We start from the raw sequence: 24,660 nt of genomic DNA on the forward strand, positions 1-24,660 counted from the left end.
CCACACCCTTGATAGCCAGCCAAACAGCACCCTCCCTCTGGACAGACAACTCTTGGGCAGCAAGATTGCCTGCTGGTGTGTCTGGGTGGGGGAGGGAAAGGAGAGCCCCATACCTGATTCAGCTCTTCATCGTTGGCCACGGCCAGCAGGATGTGCCGGGGCGTGACCCGGCCCTTCTTGTTGTCTCTTGCTGCATTGCCAGCCAGCTCCAGAATCTCCGCTGTGGGGAGCAGAGGGGAAGGGCATGTGGTCACGTTAAAGCATCAGAGAACCGTGTGCATCCTCCCGGATCCCCTGTTCTTGGTGCCAGGAATGGGAGCAGGCAATTGGCTTCCCGAAGCAGCTACCCCGAACTACGAAGCTGCAGGCAGTCTGCCTGGCAACACCTGGAGCCAAGTCACAGAGGTGTTGAGAGGCAAAGCTGAGTGAGACTAGGAAGACCCCTGGTCCAACCCCTTTGTTGTGGACGTGAAGACCCCGAAGCTGAGAGAGGAGAAAGGACCACCAGCTGAAGGCCCTCAGTGAGAAGTGGTAGAGCTGAGATTTGAAGCCCTTTCCCAGAACAGGGCTGCCCAGTCAGCGCTCCAGACGTCACCAGCAACAACCCCGTGGAGCCAGCAGTGTGGCCGAGACTGAACTGTGCATCCTGAGCAACGGGTCATACATGGGTTTACAGAACTTCAGGGGGTGGTGGCATATTACTTAGTAAATTTCTGTTAATGGAACCAATGTTGAACGCCTGTACACTCAGATTCAAAACTAGAAGGATATGACTGGACCCTTTACAAAGTCAACGTCATAAAAACATAAAACAAAAAAGGTGGAGTGTAGTAGATTAAAAGAGGCTACACAGCCACAAGAGCCAATTACATATAGTGTCAATCCTTGATGGGATCCTGATTGCAAAAAAAGCTACAAAAGTCATTCTGGAGACAACTGAGGAGATCTGAATGTAGACCAGATATTAGACACAAAGGAATTATTGGTTTTCTTGGGTGTGCTAATGGTATTACCACTCTGAAGGGAACATCTTGTCCTTAGGAGATACATGCTGAAGTATTTAGGGGTGAAGGGCTTTGGTGTCTGCAATTTACTCAGATAATCCTGAAAAAGTCTACAGAGGAAAACAAATGTGGTGAAACACTAACACTTGTTAAATCCAGGAGTGATGTAAGAGAGCGAGACGTCAGAGAGTTCCTCTCTCAGCTTTCTGTATATTTGACTTTTTCCACAAAATAATAAAAAACCTAGAAGGATATGAGCCTGACTTAGAGTTGGTGCTAAGTTAGAGTTTATTGACCAGTCCTTTGGGGCAGGGTTTGCCAGACAAGAAGACAGGTTCTTCCACAGCACCAAAGATGGGGAAAATTAGGAAGTACCCTTTGGCAAGAGATTTTTTTCTCCTTGGTGGCCCAGTTCTCTTTGTAAGTGTCAACCTCATCACTTTCGCCTCATTTTCTTAATGAGAAATGCAGACTGTCCCAAAATGTATCTTACACCCTCACTTCTGCAATTCTGTCCACGCCACAGCCCTGCCTGTCATATCCACCTAGCGCTCCCTTCTAGGCTCAACTCAAGTCTGACCTCTTCCTGGTACTAAAGGATTTCTAATATTCGAAGTTATGTTGCAAACACTAGATGTCTCCAGCAAAGCGAAAACTCAGAATCATTATAAAATAACTAGGGAAAAAATTCTAGCTACATTAAAACCAGGTATTTAAAATTTACAATATTACATGGTTTCTGTTGTTAAGGGGTACTAACAGCTGAACCCAACGCAAAAACTAGTCTGTGTGTCAAGCTGAAAAGCTGCTTGGATACTCACACCTGGATCACACGATTCAATGCCTAAATCCAAGGCAGGAATTCCTTTACTCAATAATCAATCACTGCACTGATGATACTTGGACACCAGAGGCAACTGAGCCCCCTGCCTGCTTGATGCTCCCAGGCCATAGGGGTCCCTCGCCCTGAATGTCACATGAGCAAGTCACTAGAGTGAGGCCCGGGGAAGGGGAGATAATCAGTACACTTCCCACCCTCATCCATTAGTCTCCACAGGGCTGTTTCCCATACAGCCTGAGTACAGGCCCACCTGTCAATTTCATGGAAGCTTCCCTATAATTGATGGTGACTGTGTGTCCCGAAGCCCAGAGGAGATGACCCTGTCACAGCCAAGCAAGAAAGCGTGCTTGGGATACCTAAGTGACCTGATGCCCATGTGCAGAAATGAGCCCAGCTTGGCTTCCATTCTCCCACGTTCACGCAGGAGGCAGCACATCTGCAACGCTATTGTCCAACTCACTGCCTGTGAGGAAGTGAGGCCGGAGCCTGACGCAACAGGAGCCTGACCCTAGGAGTAAGGGCACAGGAAGGAGAGCCAGCCACAGCCAGCCCAAGGGGCAGGAAGGCTGGAGAGGGCAGCTGGCACCGCTGAGCTGTAGCCCACTTGGCTGGTTTCCTGCCCTCCACCACCCCCTCACCTCCCCAGCCTTCCTCCACTTTGAGGCCACAGGAAACGCGAGGCCATCAGCATTTACAAAGCCAGAATACACAGGAGGAGGCTGGGGAATTCCAACCTTCTCCCCATAATGTGCTAAGAATGCTTTACCTGGCCCTCATTTAAAAAGAGAGAGAGAAAGAGAAGGAGACAGAGAGACAGAGAGAAACCCACAACAGTGTCCTAAGCCCATCCATTTGGCAAGAAGATCGTTTGAAATTATGGTTTCTCGGGAAAGTGGAAGTGGCCTGTTTTCTCTTCCTGCCCAGAGTATTGGTGCAGGTTCTCCCCCAAGAGAAGGCACAGCGGCCGCTGGTGGAGGCTGGAGGGGAAGAGGCAAGTGGTCCTTTTATTTTTGGCATCACTACTTTATTTTTTGTGCGGGGAAGGTGCAGATGTTGAATGCAAAGAGCTGGAGGGTGGAGAGGGGTCACCAGAACTCCAAGTGTGTTTGGGCCCCTGATTTGGGTGAGGGACAGGCAGTATGTAACACAAGCAAGTAAAGCAGTGCACTGAGCTCTAAGGAGCACCCACAGCTGAGAAACAGGACGATCAGGTCTCCAAGAACTCCCCTGGACTACCACTAGCTCCCCCTCCGCCGTCACTCTCACATTGTGTCTGCAATCGCAAATAGCCTGAGTTTCTCCTCATGGGAAATGTCAAGGACTGTGCTCACTTACTGCTAATTCAGCCTGGACTCAGGGAAGCCAGACTGGATCCACCTGGGAGTAATAACAAGGTGGACACGGAGGGGCTGGAGAGGTGTGTGGAGTGGGGTGAGGAGTGTTCTAACTCCTCAGAAAGAGCTGGGCTGGGGTGTCCTTCCTGTCACTCCTCTGACTTCTTCACCAAGGAGCTAGAAAATCCAGGACTCCTTCCTTTCTGCAAAACCCCAGCTCACTTGTGATCTGCAAAGACCAAGATAACTGGCCCTCCCACTCCCTATCTTCAAAGAGAGGACCCTCAGCCCTGTGGGGAGAGAGGGAGCTGCGTCAATTGGGTAACAAAGAGGGGCAGAGATTCCCATCTTGGCTGGTTGCGCAAGAGCTTTATCTTCCGTTTACTCCTGCATGTTTTCCAGTTGGATAGTTACCACCGCAACGGCTTCGGTCAAGGGACACACAAGAGGGAGCACCTCAGAGACACACCTTTTATGAGCTGTGTTCGCCGCTCCGCCCCAGGCAGAGGGCTGGGGAAGCTGACAACAGCCCAGAAAGATGGAGGACGCACTCCCGCTGCGCACAGAAGTAGGAACCCAGAGCACGAACTCGCCCCTTGCCAAGTATTCAGTAATACCAACCCCCCTTCGTCCTCAGTCCAGCGTTAGAAACGGCAATCATAAAGGGCTTTCCTGGCTGAGAGAGGGCTGCCTGCTGCAGTGGGAGAGGAGAGGTGCCAACTGCCAGCAACTCAACAAGATGGATCAGTTCCCACCTGCTCTCCAGGGCACGTCTGTGGGAGGGCAGGAGAGAGGGCGGTGAGTGCCGAGGAATTGGGGCAGGGCACACGCCACCAAAGGTGATTTCCTGATTAAGTTTCCTTCCTAGTAAGTGATCCTCGGCTTTGCAAATGATAGCAAGGGCAAATTCATGGAAGCCCTAGGCTCAGGGCTGTGCCTGGGTTCCTGCCACTATACCCACTGCCCGCGGGGATGGGCCCCTCACCCCCACCAGCAAGGGGGCCGCCTCCTGGGCTAGGCCGGAGCCAGCTTCAGCTCCGCCTCGACTTGAATGCAGCTCGTGCCTCCCTACCAGGGAGGGTTTCCTGCACATGATTAATCTTGCATTTTGGAAGGCTTTGTGCATCTCTAAATTTTTTTTGCCTCTGGCTGTTTTAAGAGGAAAGGGATTCTGAGAAAAAGAACCAGGAAAGCAGCACATCGACAGACGCAAATTCTTTTCTCCACGGTTTCCAGAGCTCCATGCTTGGATCCTGCCTCGGAAGGAGGTTCAGAAGCCACAGCCCTGAGGCTGTAACCCAAACAAATGGAACCCGTTAAGAAACCACGGGAGGAACCTGGCAAAGAGCAGTAACGGGGAGAAGAAACAAACCCCTGACCAGGTCCTCCACCCCTCAAGCCAAGTCTTCCTGACCAGTGACAGTCTAATTTTGATACCGCCGACCAGCACTGGGACTGGTGTGGGGCTCAGAGCACGTGGGGTCACTCTGGGGAGGACCCTCAGTGCGGTGAGGTTCCCCAGTTATAAACACTGCAAAGGGGACAGGTTGAATGATGAGCTACACCGGCCACCTTGTGAGGTAGTTTCCTGTTTTAAGATCTTTTTGTTTAAGATCTAATTGGCAGAACACCGGAGTGTCTCTGGCTCCGACTCCTGGCCAGGGCCGGTCCCTGGCGAGCGGTGAGTCGCTGGCTCCATCATATGCAGCGGCCTGGCCCAGCGACGTGACCTTATTCTCTCCTCAGAGCAGCAGGCACCCCTGGGCCCACCATTCCCCAGCCGCGGGGAACGCGATTGTTTTAAGGCCACTTGACGAAATTCCCACAACCTTGAGTAACAGCATTATTTGGCAGCCTTCTCAGCTACAGCCCAGCTGTCTGAACATGAATACCTCTGATAGGTCTACTTTCCAAGTTCACCAAGAGACCAAAGGCTTAGAGTCTTCCCCCCACCCCCGCAAACGCCTGAACTGAGCCCTATCTGTTGTACTGAAGCATTCTATCTCCCTTCAGGGAGCTGAAGTCATGGTTGGCAGAGTTAGACTCCTAACAGCTAACAGGTGATGTGTGGAGGCCGCACCAAAGGCTAAACACAGACCTTGCAAAGGGAAGAGTCGGGGGCTTCTACAGAACTGCTTGAAGCGTCTCCTCTCACAAAAGCAATACTGAAAAGAACAACCAGAAATCAAAGGAAAGCAAATGTTCACGTAATCCCAAGGAGAAAACAGGTATCTGCTACAAAGCTGACAGCACGACAAGGAATCTGTTTATCGTATTTCCTTCCATTCATCAGGCTGCCATCGGCAGTTCATGGAGTTCAGAACCGTTTTACGCCATTCTGGAAGGCCTTAACCCAATCAACCCCAATCGGAGAGCGACTGCTAAGCATTTCCTGCGTCCTGACTGCACCACAGTTTCCTCCAATTCCCTCGGCAGCCCAGAATCCACCGGCCCACATCCCACCTTTTCGGGAGATGAGTGGCAGGGGTTGAAGCCCGCTGAGCCGTCAGCTTGGAGCACCGGGGTCTTGCCTGTGGGCCAGAGCAAAGCTCTCTAGTCTGCCTGTCCCAGGGGCCTCCGAGGAAACAGGGGTTCCACAGAGAAAATAAAACCTACGGCAGTAATCGAAGGTGGTATGTTCTGTGCAGAAAACAAGGTATTTTGTAAGAATGAACCATTCTGTTGCTTTTCTGCAGATGTTCCGAGTCTCATACAAACTTGTCCACTGCTGTTAAGCCCACACGACAGATCCCCTCCTCAGGGCCCATGAGCCAAGGGCCCAGGAGGCAGCATCTGGTCCAGTCTCCCACCTATCCCACAAAGTCTCCCAGTAAGAAAGAAACACAGCTCAATATGAGAGTTTCTAAAGTAAGCTAATTGTTTTTGGTATTTCAAAATAAAAAATTAGTAATTTTGCATTATGCAGATTAACAAAAAAGAGATTATGATTCTTGGCAAATATTACCTTCATTTAAACTGCCAACCCAGCTTGGTGCGTCAGGAAAGCCTTGCTCTTCCTTCCCCAAGTCTCTAGCGATTCTGCGTAAGCTCACCTCCTAGGTCTGTCTTCAGTGGAGGCAGCAGCCCCGAACAGCACCGTGCTGAAGCCGGGGGCGTGCTGTCAAACAGCCTGGGTGTGAATCACAGCTCCTGCACTTTAGCTGTGAGAGTTGCCAAGACACACCTGTGCCTCAGTTTCTCATTCTATAAAAGGGGATGATAATTGAGGTCACCTCTAGGCTTGTGACGATTAATGAGTTACCAAACGACATGCTTAGAACACTTGGTAAACGAAAGCTCCAAATACTGATGCTACGGCCACACACTTTATCTTTTAAAACAGAGTATAACAGGCTTGATTTCTATGGGAAGGAAATTATACTTTCTTTTCCTCAGTTTCCTCTATCAAAATAACTGGCTGGCTGGCTGGCTAGGTGGATAGATGGGATGTATGTGAGAGCCAAGAGGAGGAGGAGAGAAGCAATATGGAAAACCTGGCGTTTCCTCCCCTGATAGTTTACCCTTTGCTGTTACACTTAACAGTTTACATATGTTTGAAAAATGCACTTGAACCCGCTTAACCTCGGTGCTGCCAGACTTGCCTTGACATTACGCAGCACCCAGGGTGGCCCCACAGGCATCCTCTGCATAAGGATGGGGTCTGGGGCTTTTGTCTGACTCAGCAGGGGTAACGTGGCAAGGGCAGGACCAAAGCCAGCTGCTGAGGCAGCACAAGTCAAGGCCCCAGAAGGAAGGCGGAAGGACGAGGTGGCTGGGGAAGGCCAGAGGAACCTGCTCTGACCCAGGGCCTGGCTGACAGCCGGGCAGGGCCCTCTCCCCACCGCTCACTGCTTTCAAGGACTCGAAATTAATTTACAAGGAAATGGTTAATATGTATGTTTGTTTTGATATGGAAAATCACAGCCATTTGTTCTTAATTCATCTCAGGAAGGGGTGAACAATCAAGAGATGTCTGCTGACATGAAATGATTTGAAGAGTGTAATGTAAAGAGGAAACTCATTTAAAGAGCCCTGACATGGTGCCATTTCCCAGATGGACTTTTAAAGGGGAAACAAGGAGCAGAGCAGGGCTTTTGTAGGCTGCCATCCTGTGGGGGGCAGAAGCCATGCCTGTCGCCCACGCTTGAGCCCGCGCTGACATGTGTTCCTGGAGATGTGGCACAGCTTTGCCTCCTGGGAGTGGAATTGGTGACCATATCCGAGGGAGACATTTTTTTCTACCCTTTTGGCGCTGTCTGAGTTTATCTTGTGCACAATTTATCTTTTCAAAATGTAAAAAGTAAATTGAAAACACAGCATAAATGAGAAATGGCAACTATGCTATATGCCACCCCACTGGTTTTGGCAAACGGCATGTCGTAAGCACCCTCCTGCCTTGACATCTGTCCCAGCCTGCTTAATCCTGCTTCTGGAAAAAAAGATCTGACCACATGAAGACTCTTTAGGTTCTTCCATAACTGACTGTTTTTAGAGCGATATGAGTGTGTCATAGTAGGGGAGGCCCCGAAAGGGGCTGCCGCTCCTGGGGTCACCTTTACTAGCCCAGCCCTGTCTGCCCAAACGAATTCCCAATGCTGAGGGCCACTTGTCTAAGGATTTGCCTAAGCTCTGTTGCCCAGGATTCCACCTCCCCTTCACTAAGAGGACAATGAAGGGACATCGGGCAAAACCCTTTGGCCCTTCAGTCCACCCTCAGCGCTGCTGAGTGCTACAGCCTCCCCACACCCGACTGGGCACTGCCCTCCGCTCTGCTCAGGGCGGCCGTCTGATGCTTCTCCCCCAGGACCTCTGTGTCCAGCTACAGGCAGCACCTCCCACACTGAACAGACTGCCCCTTCCCTATAGCCCAGCACACGTCCCTCCAATGGCCATCACCCCTCTTGAGCTCGTGCACCTCCTTCCTGTCAGGGACTACTCATCCTTCCAGGTCCATCCCGCGGGACCCCTGTCCTGTTTGCCCACAGCAGGCCACAGGGCTGTCTCCCACCTGACACACCCACACCACGTGCCCTTTGGCAATCACCTGTGACTGCGCAGGGCCCGCTCCTCCCGTTGAGTCCACATCTGCCTTCTCGGCCAGGCTGCTGCTCTGGGGAGGACAGGAGCCAGCCATGGAGGCCTGGGCATATCCCATCCTCCTGAGATGTCCACTAAAGGCAGAGGAGATGCAAAGTGCACTGAGTAATCCCAAGCCCCAGGGCTCCCCTTTTCACTGCTAAGATTTCAGCTCCATTGAGAGCCTACAGAAATGCTCTTCTAGAGATGAGTTATTGTGCTGAGTGACCTTGGAGAAGTTATTTAAACTCCTCGAGCCTCAATTTCCTCCTAAGCAAAATAGGTGGTTTGAGGATTCAGTGAGTTACCAGATGTAAAGCACTTAGCCAATGCCTTGCACATAGTAAATGCTCAATGTATGACAGGCGTTTTATTCTCTAAACCGTCCCGCCTTTGCCTGCGTGCAAAGCACTGCCCTCTGTGCCCCAAAACTCACATTTTGACAAGCCACGATTTTAATCTGTGAGGGAAACTGCCAGGGCCTGGGGCAGAGGTGGGAGAGCAAAGAAAACAATGCTACTGGAGTTAAAGACCTTCATTTTCTGAATGAACAGCAGATATTGACTTGCAGCGGTCAATATCCAGATTTACAGAGACAACAGAGAAATGTTAACCAAAGACTACCTCAGTTACCCTTTACCACAGGAAGCATCAATCAGGATATCGACGGCAAAGGAAGCCGATAGATTAGCCTTTTCCAGAGGCCCTGGATTTCCACATGGTCCTCACAGTTCTGAAGGCAAGAAATGTGGGCTCTGGCAGAGAAGGAGCCTCCTTCTATACGGAGGACATATGTAAATGTCTTCTATCAAGGCCATTCGACACATGTCCCCCTGTAGACCCCACAGGCCTCTTGAAGTACCAGGGAACACATGTTTTCTGGCCACTAGACGGAGGGCACTTGTCTAACAAGGAAGAAGGTGGGGTGGAAGATAAAGGAAAAGAGCAGGAGGGAGGGAAGGCAGAGGCAGGGTCAGAGCTGTAGGCTGGCTGAGCAGCCTGGCAAATCCGAGGAGTGTGTGTGTCATCCTCTTGGCAACCAGAACTGGAGGGGGTGGTGGGAAGAGGGAGAGAGAGAGAGGCTGACTGTGGTTAGTATCCTTTGGGTTTGTCTCCTTGCTAGGACTTATTTATAGTTCTGAGAAGTGGCTTTTTGCTCTCATGGTATTTTATTCTGGGTTGACTAAACAGAGAAGCCCTCAGGCAGGGAAAGAAGGTAAGAGGGCTATAAATATATTTTATTAGTTGCTGATATTTTAACAGGAAGATATTGAGAGAAGAGATATTTGTAGAATTCTTACCTACTTCCTCCTCCTCTCAGTAAGTAAGTAGTTCTTTTAAAGCCATTCTTGATGGTCATCCACGGGGGACCCAGGGGGACCTCAAGCACCTCTCCAGGGACGCTGCTACTTTAATCAGGTGGGCAGCTCCTGGCTTCCTCTGTTATTCGAGGTGCAGCTGGAGACCTCCTTTTCTGGCAGGAGTGAGAGATCAACTCTTGAAACACTCCCAGTGCCTTCCTATTTGCCACCAACAGTTGCCCTGCCACTTGCCTCTCCTCAGGCAGGTCTGGTCCACGACGCCCTGGTGTTAATCCTAATTATGCATCATTAAAAAAATCCAGGGGTCTAGTTCAACTCTCATCCTTACCAATTTCCTGGCAGCATCTGACATTACCTACATTCCCCCCTCCAGAAATTCATCCTTCCTCTAACTAGTCTTCTTACCCTTCAACAAAAACCTATGTGCTGAGCAGCTGAGTACACAGTGATGAGGGAGGGGGAGGGAAGGCATAGTCCCAGCCTTGGTGGTCACTAATATGTCCTCAGGGATGTCTGACCCATCACAGACACTCAGTACAAATCTGCTGAAATCAACAGTGATTCTTCGGACCCCCAGAACCCAGCTCAGCACCTTGTACCTGGTCAGAGCTTGGTAACTCTTTCACAAATAGGTCATTACAGATGAATTACTAAACCAGTGAACAAGCACTGCAGCATTCAGGCGGTGATGCAGGATGGAAGTGCAGGGATGTTCTCCAAGGCACTGTCCTGGTTTTATGGATTAGAACAAATACTCAGGATCCATGGCAGGCCGTGTGAACTACAAAGCTGTCATCCCGGGGGGAAAACAGCCCCAGGATGGCCCAGGATCCAGGCAGGCCGTCCCTCTCAGTCTCAAATCAGGACTCAAGGTTGGCTGAGGGAACCAGCGACGTTGGGGCAGGTTAGAGGCAGATCAACCACCCTCAGATTTGGGCTCAAATATAAATGTCAGTCTCTGCATATCACATGCACCCATTACATTTACTATATTTATTTTGAAATGAAAAGGGAGAAGAGTATATTTAGAAACATATACAACATATATAAGAAACTGATAACACTGATTGTCTCTTGAGAGGAGAACTGGGTGTGTGAAAGAGTAGGGAGAGAAATGCATGTCTCACTGTATGTCCTTTGGGAACATGAATTTTGTCATTGGTATGTATTACTTATTAAAGGAAACAATTACTTTGTGTAAAAATAAAAAGACAGGAAAGACCTACCAGATATGAGAAACATAAAGTATATAACTAGATAAACATACCAATGAAACAGAAAAGAAAGTCAAGAAGTAGCCCTAATTATATCTAGAAATTTCATGTATGGTAAAAGCAGTATCTCAGATCACCAGGGAAAAGACGGAATATCCAATTAATTGTGTTGAGACAGATGGGTAACCACCTGGAACAAAATTAAGTTGATCCCTCTCCCACGCTGTATATCAGGATAAATTCCAAATGGGTCAAAGTAAAAATGTAAAAAATTAAACCATAAAAATACTAAGCAAGAGCATGAGGGAATTCCTCTGTAGCCTTGGAGAGAGGTAGGCTTTCTGAACAATGACTGAAAATCCAGCAAAAACAGACTCATGAAGACTTCAGATAAACTGGGTAATCATTTCATTTATGTTAAGGCATCGCACTGTACACTTTAAATATATACAATTATATTCGTCAGTTATTCCTTAATAAAGCTGGGGAAAAATAATTATTCAGAAAAATATATGTGAACTGTGTATAATATATATTTAAAGAAAAATGTGAAAATGAAGAGAAAACAAGATATTATAAAGAATGACCAAGCAGATTCACAAAAGAACCAAACAACTTCCAGAGTAAAAAATATCAACTGAGATTAAAAATTCAGTGACTGAATTAAATAGCAGATAAGACACAGCTGAAGAGAGAATTAGTAAACTGGGAGATAGTTCTACAAGATAGACCAGAAGTAATTATCCAGAAAGTAATCTAGAGAGACAGAAATGAAAAATACGAATGAGATGAACAGATATGGAACTTAGATAAAACACTAATGAATGTTTAATTTGTGTTCCATAAGGAGAAAGAGACTAGAATAGAGACACTGAAGAAACAACAGCTAAAAACTTTATGGATGAGATAAAGACATGTTCAAAATCAGAGCCCGAGAAAGCTTACGACCAGAAGACCTCACTAAATGAAATTCTGAAGGACGTATAAAGTGAGCCCAGATGGAAGGTCTGAATGAAAGAGGCATGCACAGTCTGGGTCACACATTTTTCCTTGCCTAAATCCAGAATCAGTTTTGTAGTGCTTCGTGCCTTCCCATTGGCCCAAGCAAAAACAGAACTTCTGGTGGGAACTCAGCTATGCATATGCTGACCCCAATGACAGAAATGAAAGCTGCATATAGCCCTTCAAAGGGAAATCATGAAGCAACAATGAGAATCCTTGACCACTGAGGTTTCCTAGGCAACGTGGCTTATCTTCAAGAAAGCAGAGAGGTTTACAACAAATGGTGCTGGAACAACTGGACATCCACATGCAAAAAACTGAATCTAGACAAAGACCTAACACCCTCTGCAAAAATTAACACAAAATGGAGCAGAGACCTAAATGTAAAATCCAAAACTATAAAACTCCTAGAAGATAACACAGGAGGAAATTTAGATGACTTCAAGGTTTGGTGATGATTTTTTAGATACAACATCAACGGCACAATACATGAAAAAAAGAATTGAAACTTTTTTAAAATAAAAAACATTCTGCTCTTTGAAATACAGTGTTGAGAGAATATAAAGTCACAGAGCAGGAGAAAATATTTGCAAAAGAAAGCAATGAGACCTTTCCTTTCTCTGATCCAAGTGATGTGGTCCAACCCCCGGGGCTGGGAGTACAGGGGACATGGGGCCACTGTTTTGTGAAGGGGGCCCAGGCCACACTTAATACTCTCCTGGACAACCTCATGGCCTCTTTAGAAGAACTGAATGAAGGACCAGATAAAAGTTCAGTTTTTGAGCTCTGCAGCAGATTCAAGTGGCCTTGGGAGAAGCACGTCCTCAAGCCGTGCTGCCGCCTCCACACCTTGGATGGGGAAGTGAAGCACTGGGGAAACTCCACCCCTCAGTGGTTTCTATGTCTGGCCTCAGCCCCGAGGTCTGACTCACCTGGGTCTGCTAACAGGCTGGCCATCTTACAACAAGTCATCAGGGAAATGTCAAGGGAACACTGTGCTAAAAAGCTGCTTTTTTCCAGCGCCCCTTGAATGTTCATCCACCACGGAATCATCTATTCCTCCTGGGAGACTGAGGAGGACTGACAATGTAGCTCTCCCTTAATGACTTCATGATTTGCTTCGTATGATCATGTACAGTGATCATCAATAGCAGATATTAATAAAAACAAATAGACTAAAATCTAACTCCCTTTCATGCATGTACACATACACACAAAAGGCATTCAGTGCCAGCAGCTATCTCTGGGCAGTGGGATTATGAGCGAGTTTTCCCTTCTTAAATTTTCAAACATAAATTACTCACATAACTGGAAAAGGGAACATACATTTAAATATAGGCTGCCAGAACACTGGAGTTTCAACTTCTGTGTTTCCAATTTTTTTCTAGTCGCAACCCTCTAGCTCATTAAAATCTAGTCCTCCCTTTCAGCTGAAGGACTTTACAGAACAGTGAGTGCTGTGGGGTTCTGGGAGCCCCAGGGAAGCATGAAGTCACTGGCAAGAGTTAGCTGGGTCCTGGCCTGAAGTGTAAGTCTAAGGTAGGGTGGTCATGCAAACAAGCAAGAGACACAGGAATTCAGAGAGCCTCGGAGCATCACGGAGCCGGCCTGTCCTCTTCTCCCTGCCCTATTTTTAGCTGTGTGAGTACAGGACACAGTTGGCTGTTCCGGATAGAAAAGTGGTAAAGAGGCCAGGTAAGTGACAGAGACAACTGCAGGCTCCGCCTACCGTAATCTTCCAAGCTTATCGGATCCTTTCTTTCCCAGGCCAGAAATGCTAAGTGGATGGATGTTTGTTGAAATGAGTATCTGTGTAACAGGACACACTGCTGACAGAGGAGGCCTCTCCCTACTATACTTACAAGAGATGGGGGCAGGGATGGAGTGCAGACAATGACTAACACCAAAGGGATATGCAACATCTGACCTGAGTTATAGATTAGAAATCAAACAAGCTGAAATTTGGGATGAGGATGATCACTTTACTAGCCAAAACCAGATAGCAAGATGTATTTTTAACAACCATCCCTTTTCCCCGGGGTTTTACTACAGGATGCAGTCAGGCACAAGGGCTAACTCATCCAGTCTGTAAAGCAGCCATAAGGGTGCCCTGGGTGAACCCTGTTCGTTCCCCAGGTCAGGAGCTGGCCCTGTAAACTTCCCCATGGTTAGCGAAGTACCCGCAGGCAGTTTCAGACTGGAGTGCCTGCTGTGAGCGATGCCAGGTGCCTGCTAGAAGAGTGTGGAGGTCCTGGTTACTGACGAGAAACAGGAGAGGGAAGACCGAGGTCTGAAACACAGGGCATGGTGAGGGACAGGGCATGGGGAAATGGAAAAGGAGTAGGGGGTTAAGAATATGCAAGTCTGGATATCTTCATCATTTTGTAGATTAGAGCCAAAAAAGACAGAAAAAATAATTCTAGCCACGGCCTTATCCTATAAGAGGTGGAAATATAATACTACAACAGTAGGTATTTAAACAGACCAGAGCTGGGGTATCCAAATCAGCAGAACTCTCATGGTGGTCCCCTGGGGGAGCGGGGGGGGGGGGGGTGTCTACACTTATTACAAAGTGTCAACATTCAGTCTTGAGAGCTGGCAGCCAGGGCTTCCCATCCTCCTTACTGTGGAGAAATCCTCTGAGAACAGATTTGATTTTTGCAAACAGGCTTACATCCTAGGAGGCAGGTTGGCACAATAAGCTGTGTGATCAGGCTATGTAACAGGGTTTCTGGACCAGAAAAAGAAAAAGATGTCATCAGGCGTTGGGTGAGTGCCTCCAAAGGCACTTCCCTCCAGGGTAAGTCCCATGGGCAGGGACTTTTGTCTGGCATATTAGTGACTGCCACAGCCCTAGAGAGTGGTCAATGCATGAGTGGCTCAGCTTAGCAGAATAATTGCACAGCTTTCCCAAGTCATAGCCTCCCTGTGTGAATGCTGAAGCACCTTCTAATGTGTTGGGCCCTGTATGGAGGAGGCACACCTAGGTCTCCTTATCTATTAGCCAAGCTCTGTGCCTCAATGTCATGAGCCAGACCAAAATGCATCCTTCATGGTGGCCTTCAGCTTTGTTTCTTCAGTTGGCACTCTTCATTTCTCATGGGCCTAACCCATAAGTGTCCCCACACGGTATGGCGCAAGGTGTTTACAGGTGTTCCTTGAAAGGCTTTCTGATAAAAGTCTGGGATCCACTACATATCACAGTTCCCTCCCTTGGGGATTCATGGGACACCAGTATATTAAAGGCTCTGAAAAGTCCTGCAGTAAAGAGAGCAGCTTCTCGGTGGTACCCAAACTAAAACCAGTTCCTTTACTCAGGAACTCAACAAAGGTATTCACATATCCATCTCAAAAGACGGAGTGTGAATCTAGCCACCTCCTAATTTCACCCATAGAGCCTTATGTTTTGGTGGACTACCTCTTAAATTTCACCAAACACCTCGGTTCTGCTGAACACAGTCTGAGCAATGCTGACCCAGAGTGCTTTGCATCCATCGAATCATAGCATGGTTGCTTTTTGCTCTTCCACACACTTCTCATTCCCCCTGCTACCCCCACTGTAGGACTCCAGTGCTTCTAACTTGTCCCTTAGACCTGCCCTATTCCCCTACTGGTTTGTGGGCTTGTGTGTCCCTAACATCGATGGAAGTTCCACTAGGGCAAAAGCCATGTCACGTGTTCCTTATTTCATGTCTCCTATACCTTCCAGCACAGAGCAGTGCTGTACTGAGCAGAGCGAAGAAACTCCAAAGAGGCTTTCTGAGCTGAACTAAATTCAAGTTCCCTTTAAATATCATTTAAGAAAAAAGTACCACAGTAGTATGGGGACCAAGATGATGCCTCAAAGAAACTACCTCTGTCTCCCCATGATAATACTTATTTTTATCCATCATTTATTGAGTGTTTGGTAGGAATGCTGGCTAAATTCTTAAGATGCAATATCAATCTTCAAAGCAACCCCAAGAGGTGGGGCTACTATCATCACCTACGCTGGAAGGTCAAGGGCCAAAGAGTTGAGAATGGACTGTCCTGGGGCACTGAGAAGACCAGCAAACAGCATCACATTCCTCAGGAGGAGCTCTGGGAAGAGTCAGAAGGGCTGCCAGGCACAGAGAGGTGTGCAGAAGGAGCTGTCTGGTCGCCAGACTCAAGCTTGTTCCAGATGTTGCCTTTTCCTTTTAAGTTCGGCAGATGATTGGGCTCTGCACCCAAGAGGAGAAACAGATGCCAGCTTCAAGTTTCACAGCAAGACGCAAGGCCACATCCTCCTCCCACATCCACCCCAGCCTTGAACAGACCCTAAGGATGAGTACTTACCCACGAAGTACTCCATGAGTGAGCATGGTCCCTCACCCCCGAAGACATGCTCTCCACAGGAGATCATCTATCTGGGCTCTGATGGCCCCTGGCCTGCCGGGCTGCTGCCTGTCCAGATGCTCTAATGTTGATCTGGCCTCAGCTCTGGCCTAACACAGGCCCAGGGCTGGGTATGCTCAGCTCCTAGCTAACCAGAAAACCCTTCAAGGTTTTCATGAGTGTGCCAGGAGCTCAGGACAGAAGTGGCCTTCAATACCAGACAAAAGAGTTTGGTTAACAGGGCACCTTGGTGTTGAGGGTGATTCAGGCTTGAGGAGGGGTCAAATGGCAGCTTGAAATAAACCAGAGCAAGTAGGCCTGAAACAGCCAAGATATTCTACAGGTGCCTGATGAAAGGACACCACGCATGAGTGGGCAGTGACAGCCCCATCGCCATCCCTAAAGGAAGTGGGCAACCCTCAGTTACCTCAGCAGCCAGAGCAGGATTACTGGGGACCCCTCCCTCTGCTTTTACGCTACCAGTTAGCATTGGGGCACCTACACTGTGCAGGCACAGAAAAGCACTTCACGTGCATCCTCTCATTTCCACCTCATAATAACTCTATGACACAGTGACTGTAACCCCCATTTCACAGATAATAAAACTGCAGCTTGAGGATGTGAGTGACCTGCCTAAGACCACAGCGAAGAAATGGCAGCTCTGACACCAAGGTCCACACTCTTAACCACCTGGCTCTGCTGCCTCTACCCGATTCTACTGAACATCGTGGCACCCCAAGTGGTGCCCCTGGCTGGCCACCAAGGAGACGTCAGCTCCCTGCTCCAGAGCTACCTGTTCCTAGGTGGGCCCTGCAGCTAGCTCCGCAACTCCTGAGCATCCAGACCCCTCCTCATCTCTCCACCGGGGCCTTCTCACAGGAGGAGGCCTGGCCCAGCCATCTCAAAAGAGCATTGTGTGGCAGGCACCCCATCACCATGCCTGCAATTGTGTAGGCCACCTGTAAGAGAAGAAAACAATCCCTCCATAGGGCCCTTCAGGTGACAACTGGACAAGCAGGGCAGCTCTGGTCAACTGGTTAACAAGCATCCTCCAGGAAATGTTTTCTGAAACCTACTCCCAGCACATGCAGTCCTACCTCATCACTGCCTTTTTCTTGCCTGTACCTGCCTCTGGACAAAGCTCTTTGGGCTGGGGGGAGGTCTTGTTCTGGCTTATATCTCAGCACCGGACACACCGTAGCTCTCATGGGGACCTGCGGAATGGGTGGTACTTCCTTCAGATGCCTTGTGTTGGAGCATGATGTCTGGGCCACATCCTTGACTCGGCCCTAAGCTGCATGAGCGTTGCTCTCCTGGCTTCTCCCAGCTCTGGGAAGAGGCTGGCACCCAGTAGGTGCACTGTGCGCAGGTGAGTGGGTGGCAGAGCCCCTTTCCCAGCCCTCGCAGGGCTGGCTGGCACCGTCTCCTTCTCCAGGTCTCAGCTGATGTCTCCTCCTCAACGAAGCCCTCCTGGGCCACATCATCACCTGGGTCCCTCTGTCCTGTTTACAGCCTCCACAGCACTCAGCACAGTCAGTAACCATCTGGGTTGGTTGGTTCTGTCTCCCAGACTAGACTGTGAGAGCTCCACAGAGCAGAGACCATTTCTTCCCCAGTCATTCCTGTGCACTCATACAGAGCCTAGCACGGTCAGGCACACAGCAGGTGCTCAGTAAGTATGTGGAATGGGTGGGAAAGGGTCTTCAGTGAAACAAGAGCAAAGAGCGAGAGCGAGCTGGTCCACCTTTACTTCTCTCTCAGGGACCAAAACCAAAGTTCTGAGCAGGCAGATGCCCAGGACTTCCCAATATCCACGTGCTCCCACATCCCAGCCCGAGGGGCTCAGGGCAGATCACCGTCTAAGAGCAGTGAGGGTGGGTGTGCAGCACTGCCCTGATGGGTGGAATGGAGCACTGCTTCACTGGATGTGGCCCCAGAACTCAGCTCCTGTCCCATCAGGCAACCAGACACAAGTGACCACCAACAGTGATTGAGTATAGTGCTCAGGACGTCCCTCAAGGCCCATCACACAGACCAGGTACCCAGTCGGGGGCAGGCACTGGGCAGCAGTCACATAATGACTCAGCACTGCGTATAGGCAGAGGAAATGGCTCAGATTCAGCTAATAGCTCTGCTGGAAGCACTTGGTAAAATTTAAAAATATATATTACTCTTTAATATACAGGGGTTAACATGGCTAACGCCAGAGTAAGGATTTGCCTTGAGCGACTTGGCCAGCTCTAGGGCTGGGCTGCCCTGTCCCACCCCTCTTTGGGACCACTACTGCACCTATGACAGCCAGAGACAGGCACAGTTGGTGGGGAGGGTGCAGGGTCTCAAGGTCCGTTCCCATGAGAACGGACCAGCTGACCTGGCCTTCATGAGCACTGCACTCAGTTTCAGAGCCAGCCAGGCATAGACAAGGAAGACGTACAGATTTTCTGTGCGGCACAGACAGTAGTTGCCTCAGACATGATGGGGCAGTGGTATCCCCCCACCCACGCCCTGCTAACTGAAAAGAGGAAGCTTGACAGAAGAAATGAACCTGCTATTGTACTTGACCTAATGAAGGTGTCTATGAACACCCCAGTGTCACTCCAGTGCCGGGGGCATCATAGCATTCGGGAACCAGGAAACACCAGCTGGCTGGGTTTGCACATCATGTCAGCTTTCCCATTATACTCAAACAAAGCCCCTCTCATAGCAGCCTGGAGTTGGTGAAGCAGGGACTGCTGTCTCCATTTGATTTGTAAGGAAATTGGGGTCCAGAGAGGTTAAGTGACTCTCTCTGGGTCACACAGCATGTAAACTGCCGGGCCAGATCTTAAAAATGTTCTCCGAGTCCTATCTAGTGACGTCTTCCCTGGTCTCCCTGGCTGACTGCCTGTGTTATACATGGTTTTCCTGGATGTGACACATAAATTCTGGGCTCTGTTTCCTCATCCACATAGTGAGAAGAATTAGGCCTACTTCATGCTACCAGCCATGCCACCTACGAGTCTCTGACAAGCAGAGGGTCCAAGTTCCAAATATGTGCAAAGGCCTCACAACTATAACCCCAATTACTTTTTTCGCCTAGACTCTTTTAACAGAACACAAAAAAACTCTATAACCCTCATGGCTGTGTTCTCTGTGGGGGAAACCTTGGTGTTGTCTTATTGAGAGGCCTGGGATAGCAGGAAGTGACCCAGCTCTTCTACTGCCTAACCACTTCCATTTGGAAGAGGCGCCCTGTCTTGTTGAGTCTCTCCTTTCTGGCTCTAGGGAGGCAGCTGCCCCTGCCTGCCACCTACCCTGATGGTGTATGGAAGCAAAAAGTGGTAAAAGCATTACAAAAGGAGAGCAGGATGTGCATTCCTTCTCAAGTACTTCCTAGTTATATGTGACCCTAGGCAAATTTTTTTATGCCCAGAGGTTGGTTTTCTCCTTACTAAAAATGCGGGGTGGTATCCCTGCCCAGCTGGCCTCCCACAGTTTCCATGGAGCCACCAATAACATTATATCTGGGAAAAGGACCAAGGACGCCCCTGAAGGGATGGCTGATTCCAAGACTAGGGCAGGGGAAGGTCAGGGGGAGATGAGACTATCTCATTATGTTGCAAAGCAAGGAAATGTACAGAAACGGATGGAGAGGGGGCAGAAGGACACAAAAACCAGCTTGAAGGTCAAATTTGAGACAATGTGACCATCATAACGAGTAATGACATGATAGTGTATAACACACTAAATTTTAAAAATCCGTGAACCAACATTGATAGAACAAAAAATAAAAAGCAGAGAAGGGCAGAAGGAAACCTTTTCTTAACAGAAGAATGCCGACTAACAAATGTAGGAAAAATAACAGAAATAGAAAAATCACTATTTTATAACCGTCATAGTGATAACAGATCCACGTAAGATCATCAAGGAATGCTAAAGCCAATGGGTGACAGATTGTGATCCAGAATGTGCAGAAATGCACAGATACCACCTTGAACGAATGACTAAAGCAAAGATCACTAATGACAGGACAAACCCACAGCAGGTACCTTCTGACACAATGCCAGAGAAGGACTCAACATCCCTTACGGAATTCTCCTACCAAAACATTTAACCTAAATCCAAGCCTTAGGCCAACCCAGATTAAAGGACATCCTGCAAAACAACTGGACTGGGCTCTCCAGAAACGTCCAAGTGCGTGCGCGCGCGCACACACGCACACACATATATACACAGGGTGGAGGGAGATAAAGCAAGTGGGGCAACATGTTAACAACTGTTGAATCTAGGTAAAAATGTTCACTGTACTGTTCTCGTAACTTTTCTGTAGGTTTGAAAAATTTCAAAATAAAAGAAATGAACAAGGTCCTCCTACCAATCCTTGGAAAGCTGTGGTGTCTGCAGTGACTTGGGCACACTCACCTGTCAGGTACTCCAGGACGGCGGCCATGTACACAGGCGCGCCCACTCCGATCCTGTACTTGGGGTGGCCTTTCTTGATGTACCGCAGCATCCGGCCCACAGGGAAGATGACTCCTGCCTTGGCGGACCGGGAGGTTTTGGTGGACTTCTTCTTCCCACCCCGGCTGGACATGGCGGTGGCCCTGGAGATGGATCAGTAAACACACTGTGGAGGCAAGAGACACATGGGTCAGGATTACTGGGGACAGGGCATCTCCCCTTTCCCCATGCCTCTGGCCCCTGGAAGAAATGGGTTGTGCCAGCAGATGCCACTGCCTGCAGCCGCTGAGCCCCACAAGCCCAGTTTCTGCATTCTGCCGGTGCGCTTCAGCCCTGGAAAAGAGAACGGCTTCGCTTTTCCCGTTTTATACCATGACATCAATTTTATCGGCCACTTCCATATAAACGTTACTCTGACAATGACTGCTCTTAAGTGCCTCGCCTTTATGCCACATGATGTAAAAGAAAATGGGATTTCTTGGCTACAATCTACACGCTTGTTTAATAATTGTATTTTCATACACTTGAGACCAGGGCTGATAAATTTGCTGAAGCCTTCATAAAAGAAAAGAAAACTATGTCACCTGCCCCTAGAATGAAGATGTAAAGCATATACCTAGGTTCTCTGATGAAAGCAGTACCTCTACCTTAAGGTCCTTTATTGTGAGAGGCAAGAACAGCTCACAGCAGTTCAGTGGGCAGCCAGCACCTTCAACTACTTCTGCAGCACTGCTTCCTGCCACCCCTGCCCAGGCTGATGTCCCAGGCTGCCCCTGGAGTTAAGAGGCCCTCTGAGCACTTGCAGACTGCTAGACAGGCCTGTCCTTAGAGAAGAGGGAGGAGAGTTCTTCCTTCCTTGGCCCCCACCCCCCCCCAACCAAAATGCCCCTCAGTCCGAAGGATCCCCCCTCTTCAACACCTACTGTGGAGTCCTCTCTTTTCCACCCCGACTGTGCCTGGATCCAGGTCACCACTATCTTAACCAAACGATCACAAACATCTCCTGAAAAGGTCTTCTCACCACAGGCCACACTCTAATCTACCTGCCCTCCACTGGCTGGGCTATCTCCGTACACACAAACCTGAATACGCCATGGCCCAGGTCTTAAAGCTTTCCCTGCTGCCACAATTCCCAAGATAAAATCAGGACCCCTGGACTGTCACGAAACGCCCTAGAAATCTAGGCCTGGCACCCCCATCTAGTTTTACCTGTGCTTCCTTAGGTCTAAACGCAAACACAGGTAGTGTCCCCAAATTCCCTCCTCCACCGTGGCTGTGCCTGTTAGCCAGGACCTCCTTTACCCTTCATGCTTCTTTTCTGCCCTCTGCCAACCCCTCCCTGAGTGCTCCATCCTCTGGGCTCCTATGTGCTTCACACCACAGCACTGACGTGCACACGGCCCCGCCCCACCCCGCCGTCTCTCCCATCACACTGCAAGGTCTCAGACGGCTGCCCCCAACTGTATACCTAGTGTAGCACGACACAGTAAGGTCACAAATGTTCACTAAGAGCATTCAAGTCATTCATGCATTCACTTCAGGAATTATGCTGGGGAATGGAGACAGCAGTGCACGAGACTGATGTGGTTCCTGTTCTCCCAGAGCTGGTGGGGAAGAGAAACAATAAATAACCCGACAATCATTTAAATGGTAACTGTGAAAGGCCAGTGCAGGGTGCTGGGAGAGGGGCTATGCAGAGCCCTCAGCCTGTTCTGGGGCGTCAGACATGCCTTCCCTCGAAGTCACTGATGCTCAGACCACTGAATAAAATGGGCAGGTCTCTCATCTTCTCGTAAACTGAGGTCAGGCTCCACGGTGTGTGGGCCCCGCCAGCTGCCACAGCCCATATCTCTATGACCATGGAAGCCACAAAGTTAGGAGTCCCTGTTACTCTGACACCCGACCCTACATTCAAGATATGCATGGTCTATACCTAACATCAGTATGACCCCCAAGATCATCTCAGATCACATGCCTGACAGAGAGATGGCCAAAACAGTAGAGAGCAGAATTCCTGGACACTCTGGGGCAGCTGTGCTGACTGGCTCACCAGAATTAAGGGGGCTCAAGGCCTCTGTAATGAGAACCCTGTATTTCACCCTGTCAAGGGGGGCACCAAGTCTTAACTGTTCACTGAGCGCTAAAGAGAGTCCCAGAAGGGTCTGGTTTTTCTGAAACAATTAGTTGGCTCCATTTCTTCTGTAATGAGCTCTATTTTAAAACATTCCCTGCAAACAGGTGCCCATGCTCACTCTGAGCAGGAAATGGTATGTGTACACATGTGTGCATGTGTGTTCGCAGGGAAAAGCTGTAACTGGGCTCCTAGCAGTCTTCTGCTTTAATGCAAATGTGTTTCACAGACCAACCCCATTCCTTTGGCCTAACAGCTTTTACATCTGAATGCTTCCCCCCTTCCAGAAGGAGAAGCCTGTTCTTATTGGAGCACAGACTCCAGCTCTGTCTACAGGCGGACCTGTCTGGGAATGTTTGGGGCTGCCTTTGTGGGAATGGGACAATCTCCTGTCCCAGAGAGGAGCCACTACCATTGAGGGATCTGATGGGTCCTAGACACGCTTATTCTTCAAAAGTAATGCTCCTGGGGTTTCCCTCTGACTTGAGTCAAGAGTCTTAGTCGACATGCTGGTGACTCCCAGGTCCCTAACCCAGTGCACACCTGTTTGCTGAGCCCCAGAGCTCTGTTCTAACTGCCTGCGGCAGGGTCCACTTGTTAAGTCACACAGGCAGGTGAACTCCTGGGTTTCTCAGCCCCAGCAGTGGCAAAACCATGCATCAAGCTGCCAGGCGGGAGTCACCCTGTCCCTGTTTCTCTGCCCACCACCACAGCTCCCAGTCATTAGTGAGGTTCCACGGAGGCTTCCCTAACTTCTCAAGCCTCTTCCCTTCTCTTCGCCCTCCCTGCCTTGGTTCAGCTCCCACTATTTCTCACCTGTTCTCCCCAGCACCAGTCTCTCTCCATGGACACCAGAGGATCTCTGCCCACTTTGCTGGTTCCCCATCACCCTGAGCCAGCCACAAACAGCATCCTTCAACTACTTCTGCAGCACTGCTTCCTGCCACCCCTGCCCAGGCTGATGTCCCAGGCTGCCCCTGAATTCCTGACCTGTGAAGCTGTGTCCAGAATGTTTTTATACACGCTGCTTCCCCTGCCTGAAACACCCTTTGTCCTCTTGCCAACCTGCTGAACTGATGCTCACACAACCCCTCTCCTCGGTCCTGACCATGGAATTGCTCACTGCTCTGTGTTCCCACAGAACATACCCCGGCACATATCTGTGTGCCTGCCTCCCCAGCTCGACTCAACCTGGAGCTACTCCATGCCAGGTGCTGTAGTCAACTCATCTGTAGCTCCCCAGGTCCCAGGAAAGATCTTAAACATCACTGCCACTCTGCTGATAGAAGAACATCTTCACGTCTTATTTGGAGTCAGGCTCCTCTCTGATAGAGCAGCCCGAGTTTTCATCCCCTCCCCAAGGGGCCTGTCCTGAAGGGATTCTGTTCCTCTCCCCTCCTCATGTGCTTCCTGCACTTCTAACTATAAATCCCCAAGCTGCAGGCACAGCTCTGAAAGAATTCTGACTGAGCCATGCAGCCTCATGACATCCAGTAACTGTGGTGGTTTTTAAAACGTCATTTGGAAACTGATGTGCAATCTCCAGATCAACCAATCTACGAACACGCTGGGTCCGTCCTGCTCTCCAGAGGTCTATGGGATGCGGGGCAGCTGTGGCCAGGCACCAACATGGGGGGAGAGAGTGGCTGTGACAGAAGTGGCTGTTGAGCACTGTGGTTAATAACTCGAATTCCAAAGTCAGACTGACCTGATTCAAGTCACAGCCTCACCACTGAAAGCCTATGCGTCCTAGGTTAGCTGCTGAAACAAATAAGCGCCCCCAGCTTACTTCTCACTTGTGAAAAGTCCAAAGTGGCTTCCATGACTGGCTGGTGCTTCTCTGCAGGATGATTTGTGGATCCAGACTCCTCCCACCCTTCAATGCACAATTCAGGGTTTACTACTGGAGGGAAAGGGCCATGGAGGACAACACATGGGGG

General features: G+C 49.3%; 1 protein-coding gene across 9 annotated transcripts in view; it reads right to left on the bottom strand.

Annotated features, from left to right (window-relative positions):
* MACROH2A1 (macroH2A.1 histone) overlaps nucleotides 1–24,660 on the bottom strand; it is an 80,062-nt gene that overhangs the window by 49,092 nt on the left and 6,310 nt on the right. For all 9 annotated transcript variants that reach the window (XM_067731804.1, XM_067731802.1, XM_067731805.1 and 6 more), the window contains exons 2-3: nucleotides 20,551–20,755; nucleotides 114–220 (exon numbers count right to left, since the gene is read on the bottom strand). In XM_067731804.1, the coding sequence (XP_067587905.1) occupies nucleotides 114–220; nucleotides 20,551–20,722 (279 nt within the window). In that variant the 5' untranslated portion in view covers nucleotides 20,723–20,755. The remainder of the gene's footprint in view (nucleotides 1–113; nucleotides 221–20,550; nucleotides 20,756–24,660) is intronic.

The sequence above is a fragment of the Pseudorca crassidens genome, chromosome 3 (genome assembly GCF_039906515.1).
Source record: "Pseudorca crassidens isolate mPseCra1 chromosome 3, mPseCra1.hap1, whole genome shotgun sequence".
In the NCBI taxonomy this organism is placed as follows: domain Eukaryota; kingdom Metazoa; phylum Chordata; class Mammalia; order Artiodactyla; family Delphinidae; genus Pseudorca; species Pseudorca crassidens.